The sequence below is a fragment of the Phyllostomus discolor genome, chromosome 5, assembly GCF_004126475.2.
Source record: "Phyllostomus discolor isolate MPI-MPIP mPhyDis1 chromosome 5, mPhyDis1.pri.v3, whole genome shotgun sequence".
NCBI classification, from domain to species: Eukaryota; Metazoa; Chordata; class Mammalia; order Chiroptera; family Phyllostomidae; genus Phyllostomus; species Phyllostomus discolor.
In genome coordinates, this window is record NC_040907.2 from 21,385,199 (window position 1) to 21,397,562 (window position 12,364).

At 58.0% G+C, this 12,364-nt stretch overlaps 1 protein-coding gene across 1 annotated transcript; it reads right to left on the reverse strand.

Moving 5' to 3' along the window:
* Positions 1-674: 674 nt before the first annotated feature.
* On the reverse strand, positions 675-10,275 carry A3GALT2 (alpha 1,3-galactosyltransferase 2). Its single transcript, XM_028513344.2, has 5 exons — positions 10,036-10,275; positions 4,904-4,987; positions 4,588-4,677; positions 4,164-4,301; positions 675-1,874 (listed from the first exon to the last, which is right to left on the reverse strand). Exons 1-5 carry the CDS (start codon positions 10,056-10,058, stop codon positions 1,187-1,189), a joined length of 1,023 nt encoding a protein of 340 aa, XP_028369145.1. The 5' UTR covers positions 10,059-10,275; the 3' UTR covers positions 675-1,186.
* Positions 10,276-12,364: the final 2,089 nt, after the last annotated feature.

Consider the following 12,364-nt stretch of genomic DNA (forward strand, 5'->3'; position numbering starts at 1 on the left):
CTGGCTTGGCTAAAGAAGCCGTAGGCCTGGGATGGGACTACCCACCAGGGACTGTCAGCTAGGAATTTACGTGGTTGCTGAGCTTGTCGGGCCTGCCATGGGCCCCGCTGCTTATTGCACAGCCCCTTTCCATCCACAATAATATAACTTAAATATATACAAGCTATGCTTGAGGGCAGGGGAGGTGAAAGTCAAAGCCAAGGGGCTGGACGCCACAGGTGTTGCTCCCTCTGTGGCTCATGCCCCCTGGCAGTTTTATTTGGTCTGAGCAGCTGACCTCACATGTCGATTCTGTGGCTTCAGGCAGTTACGTTCCCTTTTTGTGCCTCAGTCTCCTCCTGAAAAGGGGGAGGGTGCGGCTGCTAAACCGTCTCCTCAGGAGGCATCCCCTGAAGTCAGGAGTGTCAGAGGTGAATGGTCTACATGCATCAGCCCCCGTGGAAAATGAGGAAAAGGAGATCTTACAAGTGAGAAGCTCCCTGCCTGAGAGGTTTTTTTTTTTTTTCTTCCTTTTTGTAGTGCCTGATTTAAGCTTCGATTGCCCACAAATTCACTCCAATAAATACATTGCCAGTCTCCCGACCACAGAGAATCAGGCCACCCCCCACTGAGGATCTTTTGTTTTAGAGATCTTGGTTGATTACAGTAACTAGCCACCTTTGGCCACCTGTTTGTTTCTCTTCCTGAGCTTTACATTTCTGCTCTCACATTTCGAATTCACCAAAAGAGTCCACGAAACCCTGAACCCTACCTTGGATCCCAATAAAAGTGGAACCCCAGGCCCACCCTCTCTCTCCGCCGAGACCTTGCCGCGTGGCCCCAGGTGTGCTGTATAATTTCTGGGTCCCGTAAGTAATGAATCTTTATTCTCTCCGGTGTCCTGATGGTTTTTGCTGAAGGGCATCTTGCAATCATGAAAGAACAGCATGCGCAGGTCCATCCGCTACCTTGCTCAGAGGCTGGGACCAACACAAAACTCTCAAAGGCCAGGGCGGCCTCCTCTCACATGCAAGAGGTGGCGGGGAGCTGTTTTCGTCCCGTTTCTCCTTGTCCTCCAGAGTGCCATGCTGCTTCCAGAAGGATCCCCGACGGCTTCAGGGTCTCTCCTTGCTGCTTGGCCCACTCCATATCCTCCCAGGGCCCAAGGTGTCCGTCCCACATGTGGGGCGAGGCTTGGCCCTGGTTCCTAGTCGCGCACCAGATCGTACTCCTTGGGCGCCCAGAGCAGGCGCGGGTGGCGGATCTCGGCCCGCCGGCCTATCTCCAGGCTCCAGCAGAACTCAGGCGACAGCACCTTGGCGGGCTTATGCAGCCAGAAGTACTTGTTGAGGTGGCTCTCGTCGTGCCAGCGCGCCTCCAGGCCGCGCACGCGGTCCTGCTCCTGGGCCCGCGCGCAGTGCGCCGTCAACCCGCGCACCGCCTCCACCGTGCCCCCAAACAGGGCGCCGTGGTAGTAGAAGTCGCCCTCGCCCGACGCCAGTGCGGCGGCCGAGCGCGCGTCCCGCTCGTAGGGCAGCATTGGCAGCGGCCAGTGGTAGTGCCAGGCGTGCAGCTGCGCCACCGAGTCGGCCAGCGCCTCGGGCCCGAAGGCGCCGCTGAAGTACTGGTCCACGTCCATGCAGAACACGAAGTCCGCCTCGCGGCCCAGCCGGCCGCCCAGCGCCGCGTGCAGCGTGCGCATGCGCTCCATCGACACGTCCTGCCAGCGCCGCTCGCGGGACACGCGCTCCACGCGCAGCTGGCGGCCGGGGCCCAGCGGCAGGCGAGGCACGGCGGCTGGGCGCTCGGTGAACACGTAGTAGACCACACGCTGGCCCACCATGAAGTGCCGCTCGGCCGTCTCCAGGAAGCGCGCCAGGTACTTCTCCAGGTACCTGCGGGGCGGGGCGGGCCCGGGAGTCACCCTGGCCGCTGCGCCTAGGGGCCAGGGACCGCCCTCCTCAGCCCCTCGCTCCTTATGGTCTCCCTTTCCTGATTCAGACTTCCTGTCCCTCCTCATTCAGGCCCTCGGTTCTCCTAATCCTGCAACCCTGCAACCTCTGGTCCCTGGAGGTCTTGCAAACCCCAATCCCAGAATCATGCAAGCAGAATAAAGATGATTGCACACTGTTTGCCACCCCTGCCCTCAGGGGCCCTGTCTTCCCTCCCTTGAACTCGAGTTCTCCCAAGGAAGTGGTGCTGTGCCGGCCTTGGAAGGGCTGGCAGCGTTAGTCTCTGTCTCTTTAGAGCTCTGGGCCTTTGCTTATGTAAGTCCCAGAATTTGGTTGTGGCAGCGATGTGAGGAAGCCCAAACTAGCCATGCAGAGAGGCTGTGTGGGGAGAGGCGCTCCACCAGCCTTTAGCCGTGGGCTATCCCCGTGGAGACCCAGACAGTGGGGAGCAGTGAGGAGCACTTCTGTGGAGCCCTGTTAGAATTCCTGGCACACAAAATCATGAGCTGTGAGGCTAATATATTGTTGCTTGGAGTCCCTGGGGTTGGGGTGATTCCTTACATAGACAACCAGGAAGTTCGTACTGTCAGAAACTTTGTAACAGACTTTAGGATCCTCTGAAAGAAGAGTGATGATGCCTGATATCTCTGAACATGCATCTGGCATGTGGAAGACGGTGTTCGAAGTCAGTGTGCATTACTGCATTTAATCCTCACCGTTTGCTATTATCTCTGTTTTCTCAGGTGAGGAAACAGCAATGAAGAGCTGTAGTAACTGGGGAGCTGCTGCAAGCATACACACAACTGGTGAGTCACAGAGCTTTGCTCTGAACCCAGACTGGCACTGGAGCTTGAACCTTCGCCTGTACTTGTTCCATTCCTGGTAGATGTGTGAGGGATTGGAATCAGAGACCTTGGAAGCCTCAGCATCCCAGGGTGTTATACTCACAAAATCTGAGAATTCAGGATCTCAGGGCCCTAGAATTTCTGGATGACCCCTAGGGCTGGTGCAGAACACCCAACTTAGGATCCAGAGCAGAAGTGGGGGCACCAAGGCTCTGGGAGAGGCCAGCAGTGCTGCCTGCCTGGCCTGTGGGTCAGCCCTTGGTCCTGTTGGCCCCCCTGCCCTGCAGGGGCCCTCCTGGCTTTCTGTCCCTTCTGGAGTGTGGGGGTAGGAGCTGAAGGAACTCTGGGGTGTTCTGATGACAGAATTCCTTCCCCACAATTTTGTTATCTCTTCCTGGATGCAAAGCTCTGTATTCCTAAAGCAGTCTGTTCCATTGCTACAGACTTTTCCTTTAGCTGTCCTGAACTCTCCCTCTGTGCACCATGCTTAGGGCCACAGGATCTGATTGCCACTCTCAGCCAGGAGTCCTCTTTGCATCTGGAAAGTGGACATCTAGCTTGGACAGCCCTGCCACCCCCGTTGGGGATGACAGCGCCCCTGGGATTTCTCTCCACCTACCTCTCCGGCTCCTTTTCCATATCTGGGGCTCCCCTGGTCCTCAATTGGCCTCCTCTCCTGCAGTGACTCTGTCCTCCACCCGCCTCGGTCACCTGCCCCCATGTCTGCTCCCTTGGCCTGGTCACCATCAGTCTGCCCCACTCAGTGAACCCCCCTTCCAGCCACTTCCGGCGATGCCTTCCCCAGCAGTCCTGCCCCACTGAGTGCTCAGGTCCGATCCCTTTCTCACCGTCCCCTCCTGTCTTCATCTCCTGCACAGTTCAGAGTCAGTGCCTTGCAGAAACCCTCAGCTCCCAGCCCCCTTTCCTCCATCAGGCTTGTTGGCAAGCCTCCCTGCTCCCCTTACTTCGTGCCCGCGCCTACCCGCTGACCTCCAGCGGGCACTCACCGCAGGCGGGCCCTTTCCTCTATTCACCCAACTGCCCCCTCGTCTCACCATCCTCACCTGACAGACACCATCATCTTCTCACCACAGACCCGATGCTTCCAGATGGACCACCAGCCCCTGGGCAGGGTTTTTCTAGGACGTGGTTCTGAGCCCCTGGCTGCCTTTGCTGGGGATGGGGGGGCTCCGCAGTGTTGGTGTCCAGGAAGGACAGAAAGGAGAGGGGTGGTCCTGCCCTCACCCTGGGACCAGGGTGCTGTCTTTGCCTTCCGAATCACCTTGGGATCCTTTGGCACAGGGAACAGGGTGCCACACCACCCATACCACACGTACGCCCTCCCACGCCCTGCTGGGACAGCACTGCTCCCCTCCCCAGGCCTTACCTGCCTACGGCAAAGACAGTCAGCCCGATGGTGAGGTTCTGCTGTATAGCCTCTTGCTGGGCCGTGTCTGGATCGAAAGTGCCATCCCAAATAATGGGGGCCCCCCAGGGGGTACAGGTCAGGACTTCCGGCCGGGCCCTGGCCAGGGCAGGGATGAGAGATAGGTCCATCCATCCACCCACCTGGTGATGTTCACTGCCATCTCCCCATGCTGGGCCCTAGGGACCCCCAGGTGGGGCATACCCCGTCCCTAGCCCAGAACTAACACATAGGGTAGAGAGATATGTGACCTGCTGGGCCGCTGGGTGGACCACCCGGCTCTGCCAGGGTGGGGGCTGTGAGGAGGGCAGCGGCTCTGGAGCACATACTGTAGGGAGTATGGGCGACCCCTCCCCTTGGAGTGGGAGGGACAGTATCTCCTTACCAGAGACGTAGGAGACCCGAGAAGTTGTCCCTCAGCAGGGACATTCTGGACAAAGGGCAGGTGCCCATGGGGATGAAGGTTTCCAGATACCTGTTGGGCAGGGGCAGCGGTGAGGGGCATGGCAGCCTGCTCAGGAGCCCTGTCGCTCTGCTCCTCACACGGAGGGAGGGAGGGCCCACGGGACACCTGTGGGCTGGGATAGCCACCACCCTCCATCCCTCAGGGAGGCACTTGGAAAGATTTCCTTTAATCCTGCCCCCATGGGCCCACCTGGAGTGCTGTGCTGGGCGGGGGGGGGGGGGGGGGGGGGCTGTACCTGACTGCAGGGAGCCCGTACAGGAGCAGCCCTGAGAAGCCAACTGCAAGTAGGATCAGCCGCCAGAAGATTCTCTTCCAGGCCCTGGGGGTGGGGAGGGGCATCACAACATACTCTTTATACCTATGCTTATATTTATATACATACAGATATCTGCATGCACATATGAGAAATCATTTGTGCAACTTAATGTTTCATTTTATTTTTTTGCAATCGAACATACTATCTTCACGTGGTGCAGGCGTTCGGAGACACAGGGTACGTGCAGGGCAGAGCCCTTCCTGTTCCCAGACACCCAGCCCCTCTGAGTGGAGGCAGCCGGCATTGCCAGCCTCCTGTGTGTCCTCCCAGACAGTCTGTGCACCGGCAGGTGGTGTGGCAAACACGGCAGCGGATGCTCTCCCCCACCCGCCTCTTCCCCTTTCTCTCTCTCTTCTTGCCCTGTGATGGTCTTCGCCTCCTGCTCCCCCCTCCCCGATGGCAGCGCAGTAAACATGCCATTTTGCACTTTGCGTTGTCCACTGACTGTTACGTCTTTGAGGTTATTCCATCTGAGTATTTAAAGCGCATCCTTACCCTTTTTCCCAGTGATTGGCAGTAGCGTAGTTTACCTGACCAGGTCCCTTCTGATGAACATTTAGATGCATATCCTTTGCTTTTCCCAGTAGTGCTGGCGCGCATGGCCCCAGGCAGGTTTGGGGTCGGTAACATCAGGTGTGGGGTGCTCACGTGGGGAAGGGGCTGGGGCTGACTTGGCTGCGGGGGAGTCTGGGAGGGGTGGCAGGGCAGTCTGTGGCTTGGTGGCTGGAAGACGACAGCTGTCTGGGACCTAAGGATGAGTTGCTGGGCCGCATGGAGGGCAGCTGTGGTCAGGGACCGAGTGTCTGTCTGTCACAGCTCTGGTCACCGGGCTGGGTTCCTCCAGCAGAGCTCAGCTGCCCCATTCCTGGCTCAGGGGAGGTGGGCTCTGGGATTGTTCGATGGCTGGTTGGTATCCAGGAAGAGCTCCCAAAGTTGAGACTCTCAGTAAGTTCCTTCTGAGGGTCTCATCCAGCGCTCCCCACCCCTGCTGTGCACCCCGTCTCTGGAGAGGCTGGGCCCGTATGGTGAAAAGCACAGACACTGGGGCCAGGCCCTTGGGGTCGAATCCCAGTTCCCCCACTTATTAGCTGTCTGGGCACGGGCCAGGTTTTGGGCATCTGCCCTTTGGTCTGCTCATCTGTAACACGCAGATGATAAGAACACCTGCCTCAGAGGGCTGTTGTGGTTACTGAGTTATTATGGGCTGAGTGAGGCGAACAAGGCCACACACATAGAAATAGCTCCGTCAACTACTATTATCCCTGAACAGAGAGTCAGTGATAATAATATTATCACTCCCTCCCTGCCCCTCCTGTCCCTCCGGCCTCCACAGGGACCCGGCCTGCTCGTCCTCCACCAGGACCATTCCGTGCTCCCACTCACCCCCCACAGAGCCCCCCAGGACCTCTCATAAAATGCCAGCCTGCCTCAGCAGTTTCCACGTCCCACGACCAGGCAAACCCTCAAAGAAGAAATGCATTTAGTGGTCACACGTGGAAAAACGTCCACCCTCCCTAGTTAATCAAAGACATACAAATTAGAACAAGGTGGCATGTTTTGCCTGTAAAATGAGCACATTTTAACAAGGAGTGGAACTGGCCACATCGCAGGAGTGCAGTGAGGCAGGTGCTCTCACGCCCGCCAGTGGGGTGCAGTGTGCCGCCGCCGTTCTTTGGAAAGCTGCCCAGCTATGGGAATCGCAGCTCTCAGCCTCCCTCCCCTTTAATGCAACGACTTCCGCTTCTGTGCAGAGGAGAGCGTCTTCAGTGTGGAAAAGGCTCATGCATCCAGGCATTCACTGGTTTCTGTTCACTCATGCACTCAACCACATGCATGGGCAACGAGCTCAGAATCAAGCGCTGTGCTAGGTCCAGGTTTCTGGAGTCAGACATGGCCTGTCTTCAGGGAGTGGCCTGAGGAAGGTGGGTGGCCGTGAGGGGAGGGAATGGGTCAGTTGTCAGCAGCAGACAGGTGAGTGGAAGGAACACTGCGCGACGAAGGCTGTGATTGATGCAAATACGAGATGCTATGAGGGCAAATTGGAGAGTGGCACCTGCGCCCTGGCAGGTGGGAAGTCAGGGAAGCTTCCTGGAGGAGGCGACCTCTAAGCTAGGGTCTGAGGAATTAGAAGGGATCCAAGCAAAGAAGGTAGGGGAGGGGGAAGGGAGGTCCATGAAAAGGAAACAAGAGTGTGAAAAGTGACCAAACATCTTCCGTGAGGACCCCCCCATCAGACTTCCCCTGTCAGACTTCCCTTGGGAAGGGGGGTAGGGGCCTAACCACGACCGGAGGGTGGGGGGGGGCCTCTGATGGGCTGACCTGGGCCTCACTGGCACAGCGACAGAGGACACCTGGGGGCGTCGGTGCCCCCTACCCCGAGATCTCTCCACTGGGATATCTCACAGGCATCTCAGACTTAGCCAGAGAGGGACTCTCGGTTTCCCTCAGAAACCTGCTCCCCACTCGGGTCTCCTGCATCCTGGGAAGGGCCTTCATCGCGATGTGCCCCCTTTCTCACACCGAAGGCCAGAAGGCCCAGGAGCCTTGATTCCTCCCGCCTCTCACGCCCCACGGGCAGTCCACTGGTGAGCCCTGGCGGTCCCTGCCCGTCCTCGTGCCCTCCCCCTCTCACTGCGCTCCAGGCCACTGTCTGGATGCCCTTTGTAGCACCCCTTCCACCCTCCCTGCTTCTGCTCTCACCCCCGCCCCCCCAACACACGCTCCATTCTCCAGTGACATCTCCAGTGACGTTTCACTGCTCTTAGGGGGAGAGCCAGGGCCTGGGACTCGACGCTGCCTGCGTCTGGCTCCTGCTGTCTCTTCCGTGCTCCCCGCTGTGCTCCAGCCCCAGCCTCCTTGCTCACCTCTGCACGGCTTGCCCTTCTCGTCATTTGGAACTCAGCTAGGACTCTCTGGGCGCCCTTTCTGGCCCCTGGGCTTCTCTCCGCCAGTGACTCCGAAGTCTGTGTGTCCGGCGCAGCCCCTTGCTGAGCACCGGACTTGGGCATTGGGCATCGTGTGTCCTGCAGTGTTGTGGGTGTCCTGCAGACACCTCAGACTCAGGGCTTCTCCAGCTGCATTTCGCATTTCCCCTGATCTCTTCTTCCTTCTGCGGTCTCCATCACCGGTCTCCCGTTACTCAAGTGGGACCCGTTCCCCCTCCCCCTACAGCAAGTCATTCAGTCACAAGCTCCATTGCGTTTGCCTCCCCCATACAGCCCGAAGCTCCCTCCTGCCCACCCCACGGAGCTCCTCCTGCCTCGTTGTTTCTCATCCAGACAGATTCCTGCAACTGTCCTCCCGGTCTGCACCCTGTGACGCGTCCTGGACTTGCTTTGACTTTGTGGCCTCTCACCTCCACCTCTTTGCCCAGATTGCTCTTTTCCTGTCAGCCACCACCGAGCTCCCGATCATTCCCCAATCAATACCCAGCTTCCCCCTTCGGACTCCTTCCCTGACCTTCCTGGCCAGCACCTGCTCTCCCTGGAGCCCCTCCCGTGCACACCTCCACTCCAACACCTGCCAGGCTGGACCGTGACTGGCTGCCCTGCTAGGCCGTGTGTTTTCTGTGTTACGAGATTTTGGATTCTCAGTGCCAGATCTGCAGCCTGCCTCGCGGTTGGCGGTATTAATGATGATTTGTTCGGTAAAGGAGTGAGGTGATCAGTGGGTTCCTTGTCTTCATTCTCCTTCCTCAACTGACAGTTTTGCCTTTGCACTGAAAACTCCACGTTCTTGGCCGAGAGTCTTACGTCCCCGTCTCATGGAAGGCTGACCACGACCCCCTGAAGAAGATGCTGTGGTCACCTCTACCTTATGCAGGAGGGAACCGTGGCTCAGAAAAGTTAATCAGTTGCTCAGGGTCACACAGCTACCGTATTTCGCTGTGTAATGCGCACCCACGGTTTTGTGTGCATTATACATGGGATCATTATACCCACGATATGTAACCATTATACCCATGCATAATGTGCATCCTTATTTTCCCTTCAAAAATTCAGGCGAAACAATGCACATTATACACGGCAAAATACGGTATTACGTGTTGGAGCTGAGGGTTGAACTTAGAGCCAACTCCCAAGTGTGGCATCTGGGGCTCCCGATGACCTCGCCTCAGCTCAGCCAGGAGGCTCGTCTTCCGAGGGTCCTGTCATCATCCCCCCACAGGCTTGGCCCCTCCCAAGGCTCCGCACGTTCTCTGCAAGTCAGTGTCTGTCCTGCAAAAGCCTCTCTCTCCTCCCTCTCCGGCTCCATGCTGGGCTCCTGGGGGGCTGGCTGCACCGGGGCCTCTCGGCTCCCTCCCAGAAGCTCGACTGCCCGGGAGGGAAGTCCGTCTGTGCTGCCAGGCAGGACAAGGGTGGAGCGGACCTCTCTCTGCTCTCAGCTGCCGCCAGGACCCTGCCAACCAGGGTTGGACAGGCCGATGCTTATCTTGGGCGCTGGGCCTGCAGCAGGGCAGCCAGGCAGAGCTGGCCCCAGTGGCTCACACTGGCAGGTCGGGGAGGGCTTTGAGACCCACGCCTGCAGCAGGCACCGGCCAGTTCCTGCCGCCCTTTCCAGGCCCCGGCCTCGGAGCCCTTAGTGCCCAAGGCCCCTGCCCGATCCATCCCTCCACGTTCTTTTCTCCAGCACCTGCCAGGAGGACTCCCCTCCACCCCCTCGCCCTGTTCCCTACACTCCCCTGAAGCCCACCCTGTGCCTGTGCCCGGTTCCCTCCTTCCTTTCAAGAAGGGGTTAAAGGTCAGTCACTAGTTTTTAAATGGGAACACATTTCCAATCCTGGACAGTCACTCCCAGGGGAATATAGAGACCTCTCAGTTATGATGGGGGGATGGGTGCAGCCCCGAGCTCTTGGCTCATCAAGGGGCTCAGAGCTAAAGGAGCAAGATGATTTACCCAGCACCCCGCAGGCTGCATGGTCTCCCAGATCTCCCCGCCACCCCGCCACCCCTACCCTTCGGCCATGTTGCTTCTCAGAGTCACCTTCTCCCGGGACCACCTTGGTGACCCCGCCCCAGCTCCCCCACCGCGCCAGCAGTGCCTCCACCCACCTGAGTCCCTCTTTGAGAGCCATGTCGAGAAGCCGGTGGGACAGCCTTCCAAGAACCCTCTCAGCTCGGAGCTGGGAAACAAATAACCTGTTCCTGGTGACTGGGACAAAGCAGTCACAGGCCACCTGGAACCACACCCACGGGAGCCAGCAGGGATGGCCTGCCTGTAGTGGGACTTGCTTAGGAGCGGCACCTGCTGGAGAAAGCTGGCCCCAGGGTGGGGTGGGGGTTGGGAACCCCTTTGGGGCAATCCCTGGAAGAGAGTGGACCTGAGCGAAGCCGGCTCTGACTGGCAGAAGCTCGGGGCTGTTTTGCGCCGACTCCTCTTCCCTTCTGGTCTGGCCAGGGCGAGGCCTACAGGTCAGGCTGCCGAGGGAACCCCGTTCTCACAGCGCCCCGGACGGGCCCCAGGGCGCCAGCCTTCCGGATGTGATCTCGGACAGTTCACCCTGGGGAGTCCTTAACCCCTGTCAGGAAAACAGGGCGCAGTCACCCAGGCAAGTGTCAGAGCCGCACCAGCGTGGTACGGGGTCGGTCTGGAAAGTGGGCGCTGGGCAGGGTTTTCTAAATGGAGGTTGTGATCCACCAGAGGGTCGAGGGTCATGTGATCAGTTTCATGGATCGTGACCAAGATTTAGAAAGGAAGAACAGGAAGAGGATAGAAAAGGAAGTGTCAGAATACATTGTACATAAGGTAGGCATTGTTTTGTGAAATTTCAGTTACACAGATTGAAGTGCGTATATGAGGGTTGGAAACATTGTTAAACTCTGGATCATGATCAAAAAAAGGCTTGAAAAATTCTGTGTGACGTGTAAACAGGAGCAAATATCTATTTACGGATGCACCCTTCAAACTTATGGCGGGTTGGGGCCTTTCCCCCGAAGTAAGGAAGTAGTGCCAGTGTTGACCCCTTCAAGTCAGTTCCTCAGATGCGCCGTGTCCTCCTTTAGGAGTCTTGGTTCCCTCCTGCTCCACCCTCCGCATACACACAACCTCAGGTGGGGCCTGGCTGTCCTCGTCCGTGGGAAGGGGAAAGCCGAGGTCCAGAGTGCACCCTGGGCACCCTCTGCACTCGGCCCCCCCCCCCCCCCAGGTGCCTTATGCTCTCCCCCTTCACCTGCAGCCCAGGGCCTGTGGCGTGGGTCCCCCCCGTCCCCTGGAACAGCCAGACCTTCCAGTCCTGGCTCCACCCCCCTGGGTCATCACCTGCAGGCACACCTGGAGGATACGGTGGGTTTGGTGGCAGGTTTGGGGACAGAACACTGCAGTAAAGCGAGTATCTCGTGAAAGCGAGTCACGTGCATTTTTTGGTTTCCCGGTGTATAGAAAAGTCATGTTAACACTATACTGTAGCCTAGCGAGTGTGCAACAGCATTGTGTCTAAAATAAAATACTTTAGTTTGAAAATATTGCTAAAAACGCTGTCATCTGAGTCTTCAGCGAGTGGGGATCTTTCTGCTGGTGGAGGGTCTGGCCACAAGTGGACGGCTGCTGGCTGACCAGGGTGGGGGCTTCTTAAAATAAGACAATGAAGTCTGCCCCATCGGCTGGCTCTTCCCTTCACAAACAGTTTCTCTCCAGCAGGGAAGGCCGTCGGGGGGGGGTAGCATTTGAAACCCACAGGACAACTTTCCACTCAGTTTATGTCGTATTCTAAACCCTCTGTTGTCATATCAACAACTTCCCTGGCACCTGCCCAGGGAGTGGACACAGAGAGTGCAAATGCTGTTGGAAAAATGCTCGCTGGAGGCAAGGTTGCCACCAACCTTGAATTTGTAAAAAGTACAGTATCTGTGAACTGCAATAAAGCAGTTTGTTTCTCCTCCCCTTCCAGGCACTAGTTACATTTTAACAGGCTTTCTGGAAAGGCCTTATCAAGATGTGGGGATTGGCTCTTTCTGTGGGCTTGATCTTGCAGGGCCACCACCCCTGCTCTTAGATTCTCTGATTCAATGGTTGGAGGCCTGGGCCTGGAACCTGTGTTTTGAACAAGTGGAAACACTGCCTTAAGGAAAGTCCCAGAGAAGGTGAGGAGCAGGCGGCCAGGCTGCCCCCTCTTCCTTTCTCCTGGAGGAGACAGAGAGACGCCGGGAGACTCTCGGCTCCGGGCGGGCGGGCGGGCAGGCAGAGCGGCGTCTCGCTCCCCACCGAGGCCTCCTTTCCAGCCCAGGCCCAGTTCCCAGAGGCACGGTCTCCAGAAGCCACTGTTGGCCGCACACACCTGCCCCACCCCCTCACCTCCGGCTGGTCTGCGCTCCCAGCTTCCCGCAGCTGCCTTTGGGTGAGCCGCCCGGGTCCAGAACGCCCTTTCCCTTCCGTGGTGCAGCT

Coding starts and splice junctions, on each gene's coding strand:
- A3GALT2 (XM_028513344.2), bottom strand. CDS start 10,058: ATGGCTCTCAAAGAGGGACTCAG. Junction 4,302..4,587: donor TCGGGTCTCCTACGTCTCTG/GTAAGGAGATAC, acceptor TGCCCTGGCCAG/GGCCCGGCCGGAAGTCCTGA. Junction 1,875..4,163: donor ACTGTCTTTGCCGTAGGCAG/GTAAGGCCTGGG, acceptor CCCGCCCCGCAG/GTACCTGGAGAAGTACCTGG.